The sequence below is a fragment of the Ascaphus truei genome, chromosome 2 (genome assembly GCF_040206685.1).
Source record: "Ascaphus truei isolate aAscTru1 chromosome 2, aAscTru1.hap1, whole genome shotgun sequence".
NCBI classification, from domain to species: Eukaryota; Metazoa; Chordata; class Amphibia; order Anura; family Ascaphidae; genus Ascaphus; species Ascaphus truei.
Genome location: NC_134484.1, coordinates 23,909,808 through 23,932,895, shown reverse-complemented (window position 1 = coordinate 23,932,895; position 23,088 = coordinate 23,909,808). Strand labels below are relative to the sequence as shown.

At 41.3% G+C, this 23,088-nt stretch overlaps 1 protein-coding gene across 2 annotated transcripts in view; it reads right to left on the bottom strand.

Moving 5' to 3' along the window:
- FAM135B (family with sequence similarity 135 member B) overlaps nucleotides 1-23,088 on the bottom strand; it is a 240,963-nt gene that overhangs the window by 19,409 nt on the left and 198,466 nt on the right. For both annotated transcript variants that reach the window (XM_075581807.1, XM_075581801.1), the window contains 4 exons: nucleotides 17,583-17,737; nucleotides 13,733-15,707; nucleotides 7,611-7,777; nucleotides 3,296-3,387 (listed from right to left, as the gene is read on the bottom strand). In XM_075581807.1, coding sequence (XP_075437922.1) covers nucleotides 3,296-3,387; nucleotides 7,611-7,777; nucleotides 13,733-15,707; nucleotides 17,583-17,737 — 2,389 coding nt within the window. The remainder of the gene's footprint in view (nucleotides 1-3,295; nucleotides 3,388-7,610; nucleotides 7,778-13,732; nucleotides 15,708-17,582; nucleotides 17,738-23,088) is intronic.

The window sequence follows — 23,088 nt, the reverse complement described above, 5'->3', positions numbered from 1 at the left end:
TGCCTCGGTGCAGAAGGTGTGTCTTCCAGGGCAGCTTGTGGAGGTGCAGCCGCAGCTTGTTATGCAGCGGTGGTTGCAGCTAGGACATCTGGGGCTGTAGCTTGGACAAAGAAGACAGTAATCTTTGTTCTGATTTTCAAGGTTGTGTATAAAGTTATATTTATACATGAGATTGACATATAGTGTATAATATATGTACTGAATGTTCACTTACCAGGTCTCAATTCATCCTCCATATGCACAAGGCCTTCAGGATCCACTACCTGTGATGTAGCAATGACTAAGTTTAGACGCTCCTCTATAGGGGTCAGATGCAATGAAGCAGGGGTTCCCCCTCCTATCTTCCTTGCTTGGGCACCTAGGTCACTCAGCTTCTATTTTACCTTTCTTTTGCTGTCAGCCCACCGCCTCTTAAGCATGTTTATACTACAAATGGCGTTCCTTGGGGCATTTAGCCATGCAGTACGCCCGCCAAAGCCGCTGCTTCTCAGCGGTGCTTGTCCTGGAGCAGACCCTAAAAGTTTAAAATGGTTATCAACCATTCCATTTATTAGGATCTCAAGTTCCTCCTCTGTGAATTTGAGATTTCTGATCCTCCCAGCTTCAGAAGAAAGAACAGCTCCAGCATAAGGGGTGGAAGCCTGCTCAGCCATCTCAACAATTGAGCTGTTTACATGAAATGTTATTTATAAAAATATTTTACCAGGAAGTAATACATTGAGAGTCACCTCTCGTTTTCAAGTATGTCCTGGGCACAGAGTTATAACAATACCTGGTTACATTAAAAGTACAGTGGTTATACAGTCAAATCACAGAAATTTCATGGACAGATAGAGTTGGAAAATTGGGTACAGGGGATAAAAGGGCTGGTGAGTGTCAGATTAAAATAGAGAAGCTTTAACATCATCAAACATCAGCAAACAGTTCACACCCTTTGGCTGCCCTTCAGCTGCGCCAAAGGCTGTCCGCCTTTGGGGCGACGCAGATGTACACTGAAGGTGTTCAGATTAAATGCAGCCGTGAATACAAAGTTCTTTGTATCTTCTTGGCTCATTAACATTCCATTGGGTGGGGTTGACGTTCCACAAAGTACAAGAAAATGTTAACCCATAGCACGCTGGTCCTGTGCAGAGGGGCATAGCTCTTGGGGAGCCCCATCAGGCATCAACCTCTGAGGCGACGCAGCTGTACACAGATGACATGGCTGAGTTATTCAGTTTTAAATGTGATTATCAGCGCAAAAGAGTGTGGATCTACCCCTTAGGGGGGTTCACTACGGTAAGTACGAGTCGATGATAGCTAAAACTGGATCAAGATCCGTTACCCCTTATTAAATAAAAATACCACTTATGGTGCATTTGCATGTCTCAGACAGGTCTATAACCCTATCTTTCCCCATTATCTCTTCACAAAAGGTGCTTCCACTGCAACCAGGGATTCTGGGTAATGACATGCAAATGAGCACAGTGTCACTCTTTACTCCTTATCCATTTTAACATTGAACCCTATACAGGCAGTCCTCGTCTTACAATAATTCGTTTTACAATGAATGGCTTATCCAACGCTATGCAGTGCATACCAATATTCATTTTTACAATGCCAAAACGGCTTATCCAACGCTCTTACAACGCTTTGCAAAGTTGTTTCTGTGTATATAATATATATATTATATTATATTATACTATATAATATATTATATTATTATATTATATGATATATTATGTTATATTATATATATAATACAGTGTATGCACTATATCATTTATGTGTGTGCTGCATATCTTATTGCCTGCGTAAAATATTTGGTGTATTTTAGTTTTAAAAATGCCTTCAGGAACGGAACCTTTCATTTAACCAGTGTTCCTATGTGAAGACGTGTTTCGCTTTAAGACATTTCGCTATCCAACGCCATTTTGAGTAATGCATTGTGTCAGATAACTGAGGACTGCCTGTAAGCTTATGCCTTCCGTATTACACAGCTTTTCAGCACAGCCTGGATTAAAGAAGTGTATAGCCAATACTTCTTCTACCCCTTATTGGAGCTTAGTGTTAATTCTGTGCTGTTAGCCAGAGTATAAGCAAACTGCTTGAAATACAAAAAAAAAAAAAAAAACATTCACGTATAAAGTAAAAGTGTAACAAAATTAACTGTCGAGGATTATTGTTGCAGCAAAGGTCATTTGCAACTATTTTATAATATGTGTGGCTTAGGCCTCGTCCCCACCGCTCGCGGCTTCACGTGCTACGGCGCGAACCAGATATGGCCCTCTATGGGGCCAGACCCGGGAGCTACCTGCACGCACCTGTAGAATGTGCGATGCGCGACCGCATTTGGTAAAGACAAGGATTTTCTCTTTCCTTGTGTCGACGGCGTCACGTGGTTTCCTGTAAGCCAATGATAGCGCAGATGTTTTAAAGCCAATCACAGTGAGTTACATTTCAACCAATGGAAAATGATGTTGCATCAGGGCCGCACCCACTCGTCGTGCGTCCCATCGCAGAAAGTCCGTAAGTGGTGAGTCCATTGGTCTCAACTTTCACGTGTGCACCCGCCGCCAGACGCTCTGCCGCGCGCATTCATACGCTCACTGGGGCCGTAGTCTTAGATGTGTATGGTGATGATAGAAAAGTGGAATGGGCAATTTTCAGTATTGATTAATAGAGTGCACAGGCAAACACTGCTTTTCAAATATACAACTAGTTTTTGGACGTTATCCCTTTATAGTGAATGCTTCATCCTTTTCACCTCCGAGGAACAACACACCGCCCAATTCTCACTATTCTTCAACATTTGCTCGGTTTTGTCTTGTTTTACTTCTAATGCGATAAATTCAAAGCACATGGTATAACATTTTAGTGTAAGACCAATTGAGAAGGAGTTCATTGATTCGGGAAGCAGCCTGAATATGCTCTGGCCAATATATTAAACCAAATGACTCTCCTTTATAAAATAAAAAAACAACTGGTTATGCAATTTATTGCACCAATGCAAAGTTGATAATAAACAGTATTCCGCATAACTGACACAACAGATGAAGATGTATTTGACAAAAAAAAATTCACCAAAAAATTGAGAAATACACTCTTTAACAAAATAAATTAATAGAAACACCTTAGTAGATTTATAGTTCATATGAGTAGACCATAAGGTGACATGCAGCTCCAGAAGGTATCTAGTCAATAGCACCACTTACTAAACAGGGGCCGCAATCTCCATATAAGCTGCTGCCACATATATTAATTAAATGAGTACCCATAATTCAGAATATTGATGGAAATTTCCCTTTTCACTTACCTGGTTTTTTTCAGACATAAGGAAGTCAAGATTTGCTCCAGGAAGTCCCAATTCAAGAAATGTCTTCACTAGTCGAAGGTCTGCGCTGTTACCTAAAACATATGTAATTCCAAAAAAAGTAAATTACACATAAGTGAAGAATAACTGCAGATTTGATCAACTTGCTCCCAATGTATTTATATTGAATTACATCAAATAATTACCTTTTAGTTGTTTTAAGGTATGTACAATTATTATTTATGTATGTATTAATTGCCTTTCTGTGATATATATGATTTTGACACTTTGATGCACTGCTCACTTTACACCTCTGTGTACCTTTAGAATTAGTATTGTTGATTATGTTGTAGATTCTTGGCATTAACTGCTGTGGGATGGACGGCACCAAATTCCACTATATAGCTTTGTGTGATATTATGTACCTGATGAAAGGTCCGTGTGGGACCTGAAACGTTGCACTCTCCACTGTTCCTTCTATAAATGGAAGACGCTGCATTAAGAGTTTTGTGAGTAGAGTGCCACTTTGTATCTCCTATTGAGACATTCTGTTTTATTACCATTTTGTCTAATTGTGTTGGCACACATAGACATTTGTCTCCAAAGTTCCCCAGTTCAACCCCTCATCCCTCCAATTTTTGAATTCAGTACAGTTTTGGGGCACCACTCTGTAAAAAAAGAGATTATGGACCTAGAAAAAGTGCAGAGAAGATCCACCAAATGAATAAAGGGGATGGAAAATCTGACTTGTGGGAGTGATACCTATATACAGATCAATGCAAGGAGTTTTCAAAATAACTATTCATCCCAAGGGCAGTACAAATAACATGGGGTCATACCTTAAAGCTAAAGCAAATTTGATTTCACCAGCAACAAAGGAAAGGGTTCTTTACAGTAAGAGCAGTTACAATGTGGAATTCATTACCCATGGAGACTGTGATGGCAGATACAATAGATATTAGTTGAAGAAGCAACCCTAAGGCCGCTCTTATAGTCCTTGCTACGGCGACTGCGGTGACGCTGACATCACGCTGCAGTCACTGAAAAATCAAATTTAATTGACTTCCAGCGATCGCGACCAAGCTGTCACTCTGTCCTACTATAAGGGCATGTGACGGATTCAATACATTTGTTTTGACGCGACGTCGCGTTGTCGGGACTATAAACGCGGCCTAACTCTGCTAGTAAGTATGGATGGTGCAAAACAGGCACTGCATATAAATAATAGTTAAAAAAAATAGGAATTAACAAGAACAAAGATCAGTGTTATTCTGCATCAAATCATGAGATGGGCGAATCCGCCCAAATCCGTTTCCCGGATTGTCTCGCATTTTAAACCAAAATCTGTTTTGCGGTGTAAAATCGTTAAACGGATTTTGTCGGGTGTAATCCGTGGGTATTCATCAAAAACTGCCATTGGATACAACCCATGGACGGATTTGTAGAATCCACTCCGCCGATTCAGCGATCCGTTGGCGGATTCATAAGAATTCTACAAATCCATCAATGGGATGTGGAATCCGCGGAGTGTATTGGTAATAATAAAAAACAAATCTGCAAAACACGAATCTCCCTTTTAGAGATTAATCCGCTGAAATCCGCGGACCAAAGGAACCGGCCAATCCGCTGCGGATCCAAATTTGCCCCAAAAATTCACCCATCTCTACTCAAATCCCCCAAAAATAACTTCAAAATATAAAAAGATACACGAAAAATACATGGAAATTAACACTGTAATTGATATAACTATAAAATCTAGTAATACATAAATATAGAACCCATAAAATATTAAAAGCATCAATCCCTTGGACAGTCAGTATACTAATCAGGGATCTTATTTAGCTTATTAGCCAAAATCAGGATTGATTTAGTCAGATGAATTCTAGTATTTCTGTAGCCTGTGACATACTCGCACAAGATCGTATAGTAAGATTAGTAACTCACTTATTTATCAGAAGTTGTGTCTTTTGATTACAGTATATCATTCACTTGCTTGTATATCATAAACCCTACCAATAATACTATAATAAGTGCTACAGCTGCATAAACCCTACTCTAGAAACAGATAGAGTTAGAGTTGTAGAGTAGATAGATAGAGAGAGAGAGAGAGAGAGAGAGAGACAGAGAGAGAGAGATGTCTCTAATAAGAATTCCTTCCTCCATCCACACAATAAATCCTTAAGCCAGACCAAAAAGGGACATTGATCTATCCTGATTGAGCTATTGAATTGTAGTGGCTTAAAATAGTACAATATCAATTCGGTTAGAGAGGCACTTTGTGGGCCGCGGCACCACACGTGGGTGGGGGGGGGGGGCTGACTGATTGGGGGGGTACTTCTGGTGTCCTGCACACATACACAGTCACTTTCTCTCCCATACACAGACACACTTTCTCTCCCATACACAGACACACTCTCTCATATACACACACACTCATATACACACGCATGAGAGGTGTAAAGTGCAGGGGAACTTCAGCAGAGGAGTGGAGGGGAAAGGGTGCTGCTGCAGGGAGGCTCTGAGCAGCCGTGGGGGGGGTGATCAGTACTTGGGCACCCTGGGGGTGGTGGTATGTGGGCAGCCAGGGAGGGGGGGTCTCAGAAGGCTGTGGGGGACTATGGCTCCTGGGTGGAGCGGTGAGGGAGGGGATCCCTGCAGCCGAGGTCTCTCTTAGTTTCATGGCAGTGGCTGGAGCCAGCTGGCTTCTCTCTCTCCCTGCAGCTGAGGGGGGGGGGGCTTCCTCTTCCTCTACAGCAGGCACCGGAGTGAGGCGAGGGGGGGCTGGCTTCCTCTCCGTGCTGCAGCTTCTCCTCTGTCCCTGGCTGTCGGTACAGGAAGGAGGTGGGGAGATTCCTCTCCGTGCTGCAGCTTCTCCTCTGTCCCTGCGGCTGCCGGTGCAGGAAGGAGGGGGGGGGGATTCCTCTCCGTGCTGCAGCTTCTCCCTGGCTGCCGGTACAGGAAGGAGGGAGAGAGATTCCTCTACGTGCTGCAGCTTCTCTTCTCCCTGCCAGTGTAGTGCGGTGGGCTGGTCTCCAGCACAGGATGGATGGGCTGCGAGGGGGAATCCACACACACTCATGGCGTCGCTGTAGGCCAGCCATGCGGCGCACAGATTGGGAACCACAGCGCTAGACAGATTTTTTTTTTTTTTTTGTGCAGGGGATTTTTTTTTGCAGAGCAGGGGAAATCTACTGGCCACGGGCCAATTTCCACTCGCCAGGTGCGAGTGGGGAATAGGTTTCTCGAACACTGCCCATACCCATATGTGTATAACGTACTATTAATGTTATGATCAATAATGGTATGTTAACACGGATTTGTCATCCATGATTACTCTTCTAGGAGTGTGTCTAGGATTCATTTACCATCAATATATATCTTCAAAAAAATGGTTGGGCATCTTTTTAGAAAGGAAAGGTATACAGGGATGTACCAAATAAGTAAAGATGAGAAGGATGTTGATCCAGGGAGTAATCTGATTGTCATTACTGGAGTCAGGAAGGAATTTATTTCCCCTTATGAGATATCATTGGATGATGTCTCACTGGGGTTTTTGTTTGCCTTCCTCTGGATCAATATACTATTAGAACAAATATAGGATAAAGTATCTGTCGTCTAAGTTTAACATAGGTTGAACTTTATGAACATATTTTTTTTTCCAAACAAATCTACTATGTAATTACTGTATGTACTAGCATCCTTTTACCATGTAAGGTACATAAAAGTCAGACCAGAAGCATTAGCGCAGTCAGTAAAGACACTGACTGGCACTGAGTTTGAAGGGGGACCTGGTTCACTTCCCGGTGTCAGCTCCTTGTGACTTTGGGCAAGTTACTTTACCTCCCTGTGTCACAGGCACGAAAAACATAGATTGTAAGCACTACGGGGCCGGGACTGTGTCTGCAAAATGTCTCTGTAAAGAATTACGTAAAACCAGCAGCGCTATACAAGAACAAACAATTATTAATTATTATCCAAAGATTTTGTTTTTCTTCTAAAGCTGTAACCAGTTGTGTTATGTGCTTTGTACAAGTAAATGTGCAGCTTAGCATCTGCATACTTTTCTTGTTCATGGTTTCCGTGCCATTCTGTGCATCACATTCAGCCTTGGATTGGACAATTTATGTAATCTAATTGCCAATGTACTCAGTCCAAAATGTACTCATGGTGAAGTATGCACTATAGTAACAATACAGAAGGAGTCAATCTAAAATCGGTTATAATTAAAGTCCTCTCCTTTACAAATATCGCACATGGTATTTTATCTTGTACATTTTAGCATAAGGAAAACTATGCATTCTATAGAATAATGTATTACCATCTAGTCCATGCACGCAGATAACCAAATGAATTCCATCTTCAAAATATTCTTCCTCTTCCTCTGGTGGAAAATATGGCATATCGGAAGCTAGTGTGGACAGGTCACTATATAGGAAACCTTCAAACATCAGCTGTTTTCTGAATTTTTCTTTAGCCTGAAGAAAACTAGAAAACACACTTATTTACGGCACATACAACTGCTTAATAACTACTTAAGTAAAACAGTAACTCTTTTCTTTGCTGCTTGTAACATCTCCTTTTCCCTAAGCTTGCTCGATACCTCCAGTTTTTTTACAAATGAATTAATGTTCAGCTCTTTCTGTATATCCCTTTCCTTTTACTATATGCTTTCAATGTGCCCTTTCAAACCAGTATTGCTCGTAGTTCAGTATCTTAACATGAACAGAGTACGGTGAAAGGTTACAGCAGTGGCCTAAAAGAATCCTATTTGCACTCGCTAAACCGGAAATGCTAGGCTAGGAAAGATTCAATCCTTGGAGTTACCACCATAGCCATACATAAACAATTTTAAAATCATATTTATTGAACATATATGCAACAACTTTTATCTAAAATACCACTATGTGGCTACAAGAGAAAGCAAAGGGGTGTAGGGGATAAGTACTGGTATAGTTACCGGAGCAGAGCGAGACTCTAAATTGTAATCAGGACAGTATATAGAGTATAGTACTCAAAAGACTCCCCAGGAATTTCTTCTGTCAGTTCTGGGTACAGCATATAACCTGAATGGTTTATAGAGGAATCAATGAGTATTTTAAGTATCCGTAATGTAGTGAGTCCCCTATGGTAGTATTTCCATAGGACTATATAGTCCTTGGGTGACGTCACTATGTATGGTATACAGAAGAGGTAACCTGTGTGCCGCTATACATAAGATACTCAGCGTTCAAATATCATATGTTTGGGACACAGCCTTAGTTTACTCTTGGTTGCTAATTCGCAACTCAATACGTGCCTTTAAGTCCCTAAAGTACAAGCCACTTGAAATTCCTGGGGAGTCTTTTGAGTACTATACTCTATATACTGTCCTGATTACAATTTAGAGTCTCGCTCTACTCCGGTAACTATACCAGTACTTATCCCCTACACCCCTTTGCTTTCTCTTGTAGCCACATATTTCTCTTGTAGCCACATATTTCCCCCCTTATTAGACATCATTGGATGATGTTTCACTTGGGGTTTTTGTTTGCCTTCCTCTGAATCAAAATATTGCAAATAAAGATATGCGATAAGTATCTGTTGTCTACATTTAGCATAGGTTGAACTTGATGGACATATGCCTTTTTACAACCTCATCTACTACAGTATGTAACTATGTAATTAACCATTGATTTTGTTTTTCTTTCAATACTCAGTCTTATTTATTCAGTGCACTGCAAGCCCAAACTTGGGGCAAATTAAAGCAAAGTGATAAAAGCCACATTAACATGTGACAAAAAAAACAGAGAAAGTGACAAGATAAAAGTGGGACAGATACTCCCAATCAATAGAGTGGTATTGTAAGCTACAGTACACAGTATTACTATGATTTTTCAACTAGCTGACACTTGTTCACTATAGCAGTATCCAATAAAATGCTAGGCTAAAGAAACTTTCTATCTAAGTATTACAGTAACTGCCAATTGGCTCACAGTGAAAGGTCAAATAGCTAACTGGAAGTTTCAACATAGTAGCAATAAACTCCATTACTTATTAGTAACAAGTACTGTATATTGCTACTACAGGTAAACCCCGTTATAACACACCTCGTTATACCGCCATTCGGTTATAACGCGTTTTCCCGTGGCTCCCGTTTAAAAAAAAAAATTTAAATTTTTTTTGCACACTGCACACACTGCACACACTCTCACTGCACACACTGCACACACTGCACACACTGCACACACTGCACACACACTGATCACTGCTCACACTGCACACACTGCACACTGCACACAACACACACTGTCACTGCATCCACTGCTCACTGCACACACTGCACACAATGCACACTGCACACAACACACACTCTCACTGCACACACTGCACACACTGCACACACTGCACACTGCACACACTCTCACTGCACACACTGCACACTGAACACAGCACACACTGCTCACACTGCTCACAGCACACAGCACACACTGCACACACTGCTCACACTGCACACACACTGCTCACACTGCACACTGCACACACTCTCACTGCACACACTGCACACTGCACACAACACACACTCTCACTGCACACACTGCTCACACTGCACACACTCTCACTGCACACACTGCTCACACTGCACACTGCACACAGCACACACTCTCACTACACACAGCTCTCACAGCACTCAGATGTCAGCAGCCCACCCCCCCTCACATGTCAGCAGCCCCCCCTCACATGTCAGCAGCCCACCCTCCTCACATGTCAGCAGCCCACCCCCCCTTCACATGTCAGCAGCCAACCCCCCCCCCCTCACCATGGGAAGGCAGCATGAATCATGTACAGCCCTGCCTGAGGCATCCCTTTAAACCCTTCTCCTGCCCAAGGGTACCTGCAGCTTACTGCCTGGCCTATTGCTGGTTAACCCTTTCATTGCTGGATTTAACATCTTTTGTCCTTCAGCCGCCATTTTAACACCACACACACACACACACACACACATACACACACACACACACACACACACACACACACACACACTTTAAATGTTGGTGTACTCACCCCGTTTCCCGCTGCCATCTCCTGTCCTGCGGGCTGTCACGCGGTGACAGGGGGAAGCGGGGACCGGAGGGACATCCCCTCTCCCATCTCCTTCCCCGCGAGCTGTCACGCGGTGACAGGGGGAAGCGGGGACCGGAGGGACATCCCCGCTCCCATCTCCTTCACCGCGGCCTGTCACATGGTGACAGGGGGAAGCGGGGACCGGAGGGACATCCCCGCTCCCATCTCCTTCACCGCGGCCTGTCACACAGTGACAGGGGGAAGCGGGGACCGGGAGGGACATCCCCGCTCCTATCTCCTGTCCCGCGGGGTGAAGGGTGCTGCTGGAGGGAGAGGGTGATGATGCGCCGATGCGGCGGCCATTTTTTTTCCGCGACCCCGTTACTAACGCGGTGGTCTCGGGGTGGACCCCGAGGACCGCGTTATAACGGGGTTTACCTGTATGTTGAAACTGTGGAGCACATATGTAAATGTTTTAATATTAAACGTCAAGTAAGAGCAGTTTTTGTTCACTGTAATGCCTCACAATTGTTTGTAAAAGACAAATGCAAAGAGACACAAACCATTCGTATGCATTCATATGTATGAACATGATGCACTGCGGAATTGCTTCAAAAGCATACATTTATTGAGCCATTTAAAAAAAATGATATTTATGTATGGTTTTGAAGCAAATCCGCAGTGCCTTGATTCACTTTCATTGATCAGAATTTGGATTACTGACAGGTTTTCACTGGGATCAGGAGCACCGCTAACTATCATTTTTCTATGTTATATTTGTTTGCATTTTGAATATGATGCACACAATACAAAGCATAACAAACACTCGCTAAATGTACAAAAAAAAAAAAAATAGTCTCATACCAACATACTGTTTGCTGCTAATGATTGCAGGTGAGAAATTATTTTTTTAGGCAATGCACAATTTCAATTCATTTTCAAAACAAGTATTCTTTAGACATGTAGCCCCCATTGAGTTATGGTAAGTTAATGTCTCTCTGTAGACTGGAGAGTATCAAGTAGAGTGCTGTATGGTTCTGCGCTGTACTGTAAATTGTATTTTTAATGTCTTAATTGGTGTTATTGTACAGTACATGAAGTGGAAGGAACAATTGAATAGAATCGCCAAGTGCTCAAGCAATATGCAAATCTCCCCCAACGGTCAATGACTCTTCAAAGCCAAGTGGGTTGTACCATTATTTTAGAAGGCTTTCTATACTGTATAACTCAGATTGTATAACATGAGCTTCATTTTATTTGGTTTTGGAGTGTCCTGAGGTATTATATAAAACCATGTGGGATTTACCCATAACTCAACAGATATCTGCTGCACACCATTAATAAATGTTTGTTATAGATACCGGTGCTCCTAGTTCAGGGAATTCCTGTCTACACTCAAGAATCAGCAAATCAAATTGGAAGTAGGGCACTACGGATTTCTGCAAAAAATATTTATTCAGCCAATATTCCGACGTTTCGGCAGATACAACTGCCCTTTTCAAGTATAGCTGGAATAACAACCCCCAAGTGTCTCTTATTTATAGTCCAAAACATCCCCAGGTTTCCCTCATTTCCGATCAGTCTCCAGTTGCCTTCTAATTTTACCTTGTACTCCCACTCTGACAAGGTGAAGCTACTGCGGTCCCCCATTGGATGGAGAGGGAGAGATGCTGCATACTCACGAAATCCGGAACCTTTTAGGATGCATGCGCAGAAGAGACGACTTCAGGATTGGACGAGGACAGCCTTGGAACGGGACGCGTCTACGTGATGACGTCACATGCCCCCAAAATATTGCGCCATTACAGGATTAGAGGTGTAACAATCAGCATGGATGACGGTATGATGCCGTGATGACGTCATGCACCAACCAGGAGCGCAAAAGATCTGAAGGCTGATATGATGACGTCATTCGCCAACCCGAAGATGGCCGAATTGTCAGACGGACGAGGAGGACACGTGAAGACTGATCGGAAATGAGGGACACCTGAGGATGTTTTGGACTATAATTAAGAGACACTGGGGGGGGGGGGTGTTATTATGCCAGCTATACTTGAAAAGGGCAGTTATTTATATCTGCCGAAACTTCAGAATATTGGCTGAATAAATAGTTTTTGCAAAAATTTGGTTTGCATTTATCCATAACCGCCATTTCATAAAGTTCAATATCATTTTCATTTTTTCTAAAGATTTTGTAAATAATATAGTGTTTTGTACCATTATATAGTGATTACATTATATATTGACTAAAATAGATATTAATCCATCTGAATAACTTTGGATTCATTAAAAAATTAAAAGGTCAAAGTTTAATTAACTTGTTTAGTAGAAAAGTATGAAACTTTGCGTGAACCTTCACAACATGAATTTGCAAGCAATTTTAGTTTTTTTTTGTCAAAGTCGATTTGTGGCCAAACAGTTTACAGACCTTTAAAGGCTTAAAATGTTATTGAAAGGGGACACCTCCCTGATCAATCAAGCTCACAATTTTTGTCTCATTTTTTCGCAGTTTCGCATAGTTCGAGAAGTCGGGCGAAAGCTTTGCGCATCTCAATTGTCTGCTTAGTCATGCCCAAGAAGGATGCTATGTATCATTAACCATGTAATATCACATACCCGGCCAGGAAACAACTTATAGAGAATAATTTTTTTCGGGTCTATTCATTTTTTATGACAAATTCATTACAAGTTGAATTTCTTAGTGGCCTTTGAATGGGGAAGGGTTTGTTAATTAAGTGTTTTCTGAAACCTTACTCACCCTGTCTATCAGAGAGCCAATAGAAGGTAATGGGAGGTGGAGAGTTACATAGTTACATAGTAGATAAGGTTGAAAAAAGACGTACGTCCATCAAGTTCAACCTATGCTAAATTTAGACAACAGATACTTTATCCTATTTCTATACTTACTTATTGATCCATAGGAAGACAAACAAAAAACCCGTGTCATAACATCCAATGATATCTCATAATGGGAAAAATAAATTCCTTCCTGACTCCAAGAATTGGCAATCGGATTAATACCTTGCTATGCAAGCACTTGCTGAATACAGTGACATAGCTGAAACTAAACTCCTCCCAAATCTCAGCTCCCCATGTTAACATCATAACTTTACAAAAAAACATTTTTAAATTCCTTTACAGTTGGTGTCAGATTATGATAAAAAAAAAATAGTTTCTTAACCCAGATGCCTTTGAACATGTCACTGGCATTATTTAACTTAAGTCTTAGGATGGATTGCCCCTTTAACTACTACAGACCTACTGTAGTTGAGCACCTGACATCTTTTAGTGCAATGCAATATAATTCATATCCATAGTAGTGAAAGTCGCAGAATGTCACAAATACAGTATGCACTAGATCATAGATATTACAGCGCTATATTGTTAATGGTATCTCACCTAAGCATCCGTTCGTTGATTTCGTCGTCAATGTTTGAATTACAGGAAGTAACTCCAAATGAGCCCAACGGCTGCCTTGTTATGGGAAATAATACTTGCTTTGATGAAAAACCAGGAATCACTGGAGTGTCTTTTTGTATTGAAGAAAACGGTAAACATGTCGCAGTGCAAGAGACAGACAGATTAACCATCTCAATGCCTTTTCTTCTTTCTAGTGCAAGAACGGTAGAATTACAAGTACTTGAATTGGTTTCAGGAACCACAGAAACACATTCATTCCTAATAATTGTATCTTTTTTGTCCGTACCATATATAGAATGATACAAATTTGAATAACTGTCAAAAGACTGGCCCTTGGTTGCATCATCGCCGAGTTCTATTTCATGCAAAACTTGAAATTCTTCAAATATCTCATTGGTTGGAGATATGGCGGATATATTAGTATCTTTAGCAGCCATGTCCATATCCAAAAATGGTTCTATTGACAAGGATGTTGAGTTTAAAATTTTTGCCACATTTCTGGAACATTTTGAAATACTGTCAGCATCTTGAATGCCAGCACTGCATAGAATGGTGTGTGTATGGATTATTTGGACATCGTCTGCTTCAGAACCGACCTGGCCTGCTAAACTGTATGACTTTAATAAATTATCAGATTTTGAATCCACACTTTGAACTTGTATTCCTACAAATGGTGACTCAGAGGTTATATTTGGGTCGATAATGCAAGGATCATCACCGGTGGTAATGGCAACATTTGAGTCATAGGTATTAGTTTCATTTTGACAGCTCTCTGCTGTATCTTCTATGTCATTGTTCTCAATGTGTTCCTGTATGTATATCTTCATGTTTCCACTCATTGCATTGACATCTTTTGGAGCTAAAGTTATGTCATCCACAGATTCCTCCGGACTGCTGATTTGTGGGGCTGAAACTGATTTAGTTAATTTTAAGAGTTCAGTTTCTCTTTCTTCATCTTCAAAAGGCAGAGAGTTAATGGATGTCAATGAGGCTTGAATCTCACTTGGTAAACTTGTATTGCTTTCTGTGTGCCCTCCCTCTAGGGAGTTTCTGTGCCTTCTCACCAATTGCTGCAGAAGTTCTTTATCACTAGGTACGTCCACTGTCCTATTACGTACATCACACCAAGCCACAGAGCTTGGCTCACTTTCTATTCCCGAGTCAGATATTACAGATGCTGACCTTTTAATAATCCCTGAGCACAAAGATATGTCTCCACGTTTATTGTTTTGTTTTTCTTTTGGAAACAATTTGACCATCAACATGTCTTTAGAGGGTTTACTTATTAGCTCAGTGCTGTTGCTTCTTGATAAGATATGCATACTTTGATGTAACGTCCTACATTCTGGAGTTGCCTCATTTTTCATGCTGTCTAAATCATGTAAAGCAATATTTTCGAAAGCGGTGTTATTATTTTTGTTATTCAGTAACTCTCCTCCACTTTGAAGTGTTTCATTCTTTGTATATGACATGGACACTTGTTTTCCAAATGAAACACTGACAACTAAAGCTGGTTCTTCCATATACTGCTCATTGCTGCTTGGTTTCACTTCAATATATGTAACACCTGAAGACATTTTAGCTTCTTGATCATTACCAGGCATATTAACCACTTTCTTGTGTTCAGTCAATACGCTTAATTCAATGTTAGAAGAAGGTTTCTCTGTCAGAGGAATACATTCTCGAGCAATCCCTGTTATGTTTTCAGGCTCTTCAGTTTTTGTTTCCACCTGATGAGTAATATATTTTTGGGGACTTATATTTAGATTGGTATCGTCCTTCATTTCCATACACATGCTTGGTTTTTCAAAAGAGGCATTTTTATGCACTGTCGTGGTTTGAATGAACTGTGAATCGTGGCTGAAGTCAATATTTTGTAATGCAATCTCCTTATTAGAATCATATTCATCTTTTCCATTCATTGTTTTCAGTATTGGATTGTCCATATGGAAATCTGAAACACAAATGATTTTAAATGTCAATGCAATATAGTTTCACTTTCCTAAAATAAAACAACGTATTTAACACAATAAAGTGTGTTTTGATGCCGTGCACAATATTTATTTTCCAAGCTGCATCATATGCAGCAAATTTGTTTATCATGTTTCTTATATATGGTGTGGATTTGTAATCAAGTAAAGCTTACGCCACCTCAGACTTGGTGGGTTTTTGACACAGAGAAAAAGAGGGGAAAAAACATCTAAACTTACTGTATATTGTAGGGGACAACTTGAAACAAATATATTATTTTTGAGTCAATCTACATCAATCATAGATGTATGAATATTTATGTACTGCAAAACAACTTAATTCAGTATATAAAATGCACTTATAATAATACTTATAATAATAATAATAATACACAAATAATTATAATACAAAAATAATAAATAAACCTTGCTCAATCTGGCCTTTTTTAAATGTAGCCTCACTAGAGATAGGCAATTTTTGGGGGTGTATTTGGATCTGCCACGAGTCGAATGGTCCTTTGGTCCGCAGAATGTCACGAATCAGTCTCAAAAAATGCAATTCTCCTTTTGCGTTTTTTAATTTTTTTTTTATATAACACCGACAATCCATCATCGGATTCCGCAATCCTTTGACGGATTTTAAGAATCCAATCCGATTGGAATCCTAAAATCGTCAGCATACAGGGGAATCCGCAAATTTTATATTGCAACACACTCATCTAAAATAGTGTGTAAACATCTGGAAGACATGTTGCATCCCCAATCTACACCAGGAATGTGAGAATAATAAAACAAATATATTGATGTGTCCTGCATTATTGTATTTGCTGCATTCCAGCTCTTACATAAACAACCACACGTATACCACTAGTGGCTACATACAAACCTGCCCTAAAGGGAATATGAAAAATAATCAAAGATCTGCAATCTATGCTGACAGAGGATGAAACGATAAAATACATCTTCTCCATACCTCCCATCCTTGCATTCCTGCAACCGCCAACACTCAGACAGAAGTTAGTCAACAGAAACCTTCATAACAAACTCAAGGACACAAAGAATGGCACAAGACCATGCAACATCACACACTGCAAACTTTGAAAACATATATGCCAAGATCCTATAGCCAGTCAAAAACACAGAACATTCAATGTGAAAGGATAATTCAGTTGCACATCCTGGAATATGGTATGTTTGCCTGAACACTGGAGAACAACCACTTTGACCTGAATGCCCAACTTTGATCCACTATTATTGTTATGGGAATAAAATGCTAAATTGGTCATTTTCTTTATGGATTTCATAATATTTTCTCTAAAGTGTGAATAGGAAATTTAATGCTAATATCATGTAGGATTTTTTTTGTTAAAAGATCTATCAAAATCTCTGCTCGATTCTTGTGTGTTAAATTCAGTCCTAGTCTTATTTTGGGACTACTTCCTAAATAATCATTTAAAATAATGTGTTGTTAAAGTCTTATTCTGTACACAAAATGGCAAATGTAATAGGTATGCCATAAAATGTATTGTTTTCCCACCACAGCTGGACAAGCCACAATGTTGATATCTTCTGAACGTTGTCATGCAAATGTTTTGTTCTTAGTGTGTTATGATTTTATTTGGATGTTAATTGAAACAATGGAAGGATTGTGTATTATGCTTTGTCTTGAAAATCAATTTTAAGTTACAAAAAAACAAAAAAAAATTCAATTTAAAATATACATGTTAATTCCATATACTGTACAGTACTATGTCATATATAACTAATTGCATATTTCTTGAATGTACAGTAAGTAGGAAATCAGAAGACTTGTTTCTCTTAAAACAGCTTGTTACACTACAAAGAATACCACTACTGACCTTTTCTTGGAGACTCTACATATCGGTCTTCAAAAATGATTGGAAGAGAGGTCCAGTCTCCATCTATATCTATACATTCGACAGGTAGAGGAGGCATGCTGGTGAGGTACTCAGAGTTCCTAACTTCTGTTGACATGTTACTGTGACTTTGGATCCTAAAGAAAATAAATTTTTTGAGGAAATAGCTTTATTTATCACCATTTAGGAACCTCCATCTGTATCTGGAAGACAATCTTTCTAAGACTGAAGAAAGAAATATTTATGTTTAAGGGCCCAGTTTCAGCTTTTCAAGTTGTGTTGGTTTCTATATTGCAAAATCTCTTCAAAATCACTAGGGGAATTCTTGTAAACACCATGTTATAAAAATCATTAGCATGTTTATTCAGCATAATTTTAGTTAGCTAATATACATTCATCCTTTATACTGGTGAATACAAACTAGGTCATTACCAGGTAATCTACATAAATGTATATTCAAGTTGATACAGTTCAAAAAGCAACAATTTGCATTGCCCCTTCATATTTACGTATAATTAGATGACCTGACACATTGTCAATCTGGCATTTAGTAATAACCACCTGAAATTAGGAAATACTCCGGCTTTCATCCAGGCTCACAACAGAATTGTAACATGTCTTTTCATATATGTTTTTGCTAAAATTGAAATGCAAGCTTGCTATTAACAGTCCAAAAGGAACATTTTACATACAGTAGATCTTAGACATATATTCTCCAGGTTGTATCAATCATACAGTAACTATTGGCAGCTCAGTCTGTTCAAAGGTACTGTATATCCAAGTGAAAAAGAAAACTAATATAACGTTACTAGCGCTCCACCTAAAAAAATACCTGTGTGGTTTGAAAACCTAGTGAATTAAATCATTAACTCTAAATTGTATTTATGTGTGCGTGATTCTTAACACAGCATCAATTGTGATACACCCAAATCAAGGAAATAATGTTAACCTCAAAGATAGGATGGGCAGTCTAACGGACAAGTATACAAGTCTTTCCAAGACGTGTTAACAACAGATAATTGAACAAACAAACCAAATCCCCGGTGCAATAAAAAAGAACCAACCACACTAGATGATTGTTACCAGTTCTGGGTGGTGATACAAACTAAGGCAATCCTTCAAAGTCTGATGATAATAGTCCCAGTCAATGTTGAAAGTCAGTAAAAATTTGTAGAAAAGTATCCAGATTCTCCCTCCGATCTTTATGTTTCTACTTTCTATAGTAGCCAGCGGTGCCTAACAAAGCCATAATCTGCTTCTTTGTTCGGGGCACTGGTCACTCGAGAATTGCCTCTACCCTAGCCGGCTCCAATTTGAGATGCCCCTGCCTACTCTATGCCCGAGGTACAGTGCCTCTGCCATCCCGACAAGACATTTAGATGGTTTGAGTGTCAGCCCTGCTTCCCCGATCCTTTTCAGCACCACTGCTACATGTACTAAATGTGATTCCCAGGAGTTGCTAAACACAGCTATATCCTCCATGTATGCCCTTTCAAAATTCTGCATCCCTTCCAGCAACCTATTGACCAGGCATTGGAAGGTAGCCAGGACATTCTTCATCCCGAATGGCATAACTAAAAATTCATATAAGCCATGATGATGAAAGCCAGGGAAAAGGGAGACCAAAAAGCGCACCAGCACAAACGGAGCAGGAAGAACCCAAGACAAAAAAAATTAATTAAAAGGGCACTTTAATGTGGCAAAAGACCCATCCAATGCATTTCGGTGTAATTAGTTGGTAATACAGATTAAATAAGACAATTGTCATTATATTGGACATTATATTCTTATCATTATAACCTTTGAACCTATGCCTTATCATGCAATATTATGCTAATATGTAAGCTTAAATTGTTCTTTGATGTATCTTGTGGATAATACTTCATATTTTATAATGGTTGTATTTCCCTGGTTCCTATGATTTAGGTACACAATCTGTGTTATGCAGTATGTATGTGTAATATGTCTTTAAATTTACTTTTCTTGCACATTTTTTTAATCATGTCTAGAGGTTTTTATTTTTAACCTTTTTTTTTGTATATAACTTAGTTGCAACACAGCTAGTTTTTTAATCCACCTTGTTCATGTTTTTTCTTGATATAATAGTACCCTTTATTAAGCATTAGTTTAGTTTAATATAGCTTTATTTCGTTTAAATATGCTTGTCCAGTTAGCAGCAATGTATTTTGTTCTGCTGGAATGGTCAATAAAGCTTTGTTATTGTGTTCCTATGTTTGCCCACATCCAAGATGGCCACACTGCCTTTGGTACTTCCTTTTGCCCTTAGATCAGCACTGAGTCGCTCTGTTATGACGTCATCAGGTTCTGATTTTTGGCGCGAAATTGCCCACAGGTAAGAGGGTATATAATGGATGTTATCACATTGTGTTTTATCCTTGAAAAAGAACGCTGCGACGTTCGAAATGCATTGGATGGGTCTTTTGCCACATTAAAGTGCCCTTTTAATTATTTTTTTTTGTCTTGGGTTCTTCCTGCTCCGTTTGTGCTGGTGCGCTTTTTGGTCTCCCTTTTCCCTGTATTGCATTGAGTAGCTGCACAGCCTGCCTGCCTGCCCTACCAGGATGTGAGTATTTGCATATTTTTCAGGGGAACCTGCCAATGAGACTGATGGTGAGTGGGTTGCACCACACACCACCTGTCTTCAGGAGGATAGTACCCATTATATGACACAATAGGTACTATATCAATTGTTAGTACCCTGGTACAGTGGTCTGGCTTATTATCATTTTGAGATATACCTGCATTTGAGCGCTTCAGCTATTTTCCATATGATGATGAAAGCCGACGTCTCCTGTGCCTCCTGGGTCAGATTAATTTGCCAGTACACCCCCCCCCCCACCCCCTTGTTTTAATGGTTTTATTACTGTGAGTATGCGCCGTTGATTTTGGTTCAATCAAACTTTATTATTTTGATCTACAGTATTTAGGTTTTTAGTGGCAACTGTCCTCCCACAGTTTTGGGAGTGGTTACTTTGTGTACCCTAATAAGCCAATTCGCCAATTAGACATTGTGTCAGGGAGTATTTCACCCCTTATATTACAGCAGCTCTGTAGTGAACCCAATGGGGAAATTTTGGGAGATTTTGTAATCTCCTGGTTTGTGTTTGTGAATTTGCCAGTACGCCTGGACAAATCCATGGTAGTCAGATACCTTGCCCCTGCGAGCTCATCTAACAGCTCGTCCATGTGAGGCATGGGATAGGCATTTGAATCCATCTGAGCATTGAGCTGCCGGTAGTCCACACAGAACCGGGTGGTCCCGTCCTTCATTTTGTACCAGGACTACTGTTGAAGTCAAGGATTCTGAGATGGTACTATTACCCCTAGGTCCAGAATCTCCTCTACCTCCTCCTCTATGCTCCTCTTCACCTCCGTTGATACCTGATAGGCATTCTTATGCAGAGGGCACTGATCCCGGGTGTGAACTGGGTGATCAGTAATATGGGTCCTGCCTGGCTTATCTGTGAACAGGACCTTGTACTGTTCTAGCATAGCTTGTTCTGCACCCGCTTGGGTGCCTCGAGCTGGGGACCTATCCTTACCTGCTCTATAGTGCCCATCTGCGTAGCTTCCCCTAGGAGGTCAGGCAGAGATTGGCTTGCTGGGTCCCCCATCGGCAGCCTACAGATAGCCAGCACCAATGCCGCACTCGAAAAATAGGGTTTCTACATATTTATATGTTAAGCCCTATGACTCAATGTCTCCTGAAATAATTGTACAACATAGTTGAACTCGTTCATCCGCCAGAGTACAGTATACGGGCCAGCCCAGGCAGCCATGAGTTTGTTCTGCTGAGTGGGCTTCAGAACAAGAATGAAGTCCAATCCCTCATTGAGTCCCACTGGTCTAAAAACAAACTCCAGTTCCTGGTCCACTGGAAGGGCTATGGTCCGGAAGAACGTTCGTGGGTACCAGCAAGTCATATCCATGCCCCAAGATTACTCCAGCAATTCCACCAAAAATTTCCGCTTAAGCCTTGGTTGGATCGCTCGGAGATTGATCCTCAAGGGGGAGAAACTGTGACGGTTCAGGGGATTCCTTCCCCTTCTTTCTCTTCCTCTGTCCCCTCTCTTACCAATCCCTCTGCACTTTCCCACTCCTGTCCCACTCCATCCTCCTCTCTCTCTGTCCCATTGCCTCAGTGCATGCCCCGCGCGGTCCCCGAGCCCCTGCGGCAACGCCCCCCGCTCCCAGACACTCTCTATGCCCGCTGCCTGTACCTCATCTCCGCTGGCGGTCCCGTCCGGTCCTCTGCTTCCCTCCGCTGGGGTGCCCGCGGTGCAGCGCTCCACGCGCCTGGTGACGCAGCCTGTGTGCGCGTACCCTCAGCTTACAGAGGGCGCGCGCACACGCTCCTCTTCTAAGCCCGGTCACCCTCCTGACTCTTCCTCCCATTCCCTGCAGGCCATCTCGCTCTCTGATTCTTCTGTCTCCTCCCCTTTTCTCTCTGACCTATCCTTGTTGTCTCCCACTTCTCTCTCTGCTCCTCCCCTCTCTCCTATTGGTGTGTCTCCCTTTATAATCCCTGTCTGTCCTCTCTATCGTCGCTCTGCATAGTTCCTGTTTCCCTTTGTGTGCTGACCTTTGCTGTGCTCCCTCTGTGTCCCTGCTTGTATCCTGCTCCTGTGTTACTTTGGATTTCCCTGGCCTTGACCCCTGCTTGTCTTGGACTACCCTGCTCTCTGTACCCCTTGAACCTTGCTACAAACTCTATTTTGCTGACCTCTGGAATCCTTGGATCTGGCTTTGAACTTCGACTACCCTGCTCTCTGGACCCCTGGACATTGGCACACGGACACAACCATTCTTACGTTAAACCCTACAAGACGTTGCAAGTATCTTAACCACTTTTCCAACAGGCCCAGCAATGCTATACCACACTCAGGGCTTGCTCCTACTGCTGTGGGTGTGTGGTGTAATACCGTTCCCACCTCAGTATTGGGGTCTTGCCAGGTCTGCTGGCATACAGGCATGACATGCAGAGCCCAACAAACGCAGACCCCCCTGAGGTGGTTACAAGTATTTCCATAGAGGCCTTACAATTTGTCAGTAACCAGTTATCTACTGTCTCCCAGCAACTGGCCAAGTTCTCCCCTCTGGAGAGCCCCATGGCTCCTACGCCACCGATTGTCGCTAACTACGCCAGCTCTGGGCCCCGTATTCCTTCACCGAATCGCTATGTAGGGTACGCCCTCGCCTGCCGCAGATTCTTAAACCAATGCGAGGTGCAATTCGAGATGTCCCCCTTTTAGTTCCCCACTGGTCATGCTAAGGTAGCGTATATCTACGCCTTGCTCACCGGAGACACTCTCGCCTGGGCCTCCCTTCTATGGGAGCGCGAAAGCGAATTAACGCAAGATTACTCTCTCTTCAGACGCGAGTTTCAACTTGTATTCGATACTCCTGCATGGCGCGAGACAGCCGCTTTCTCTCTTTTTCACATTTCACAGGCCCGAAGATCAGCTGC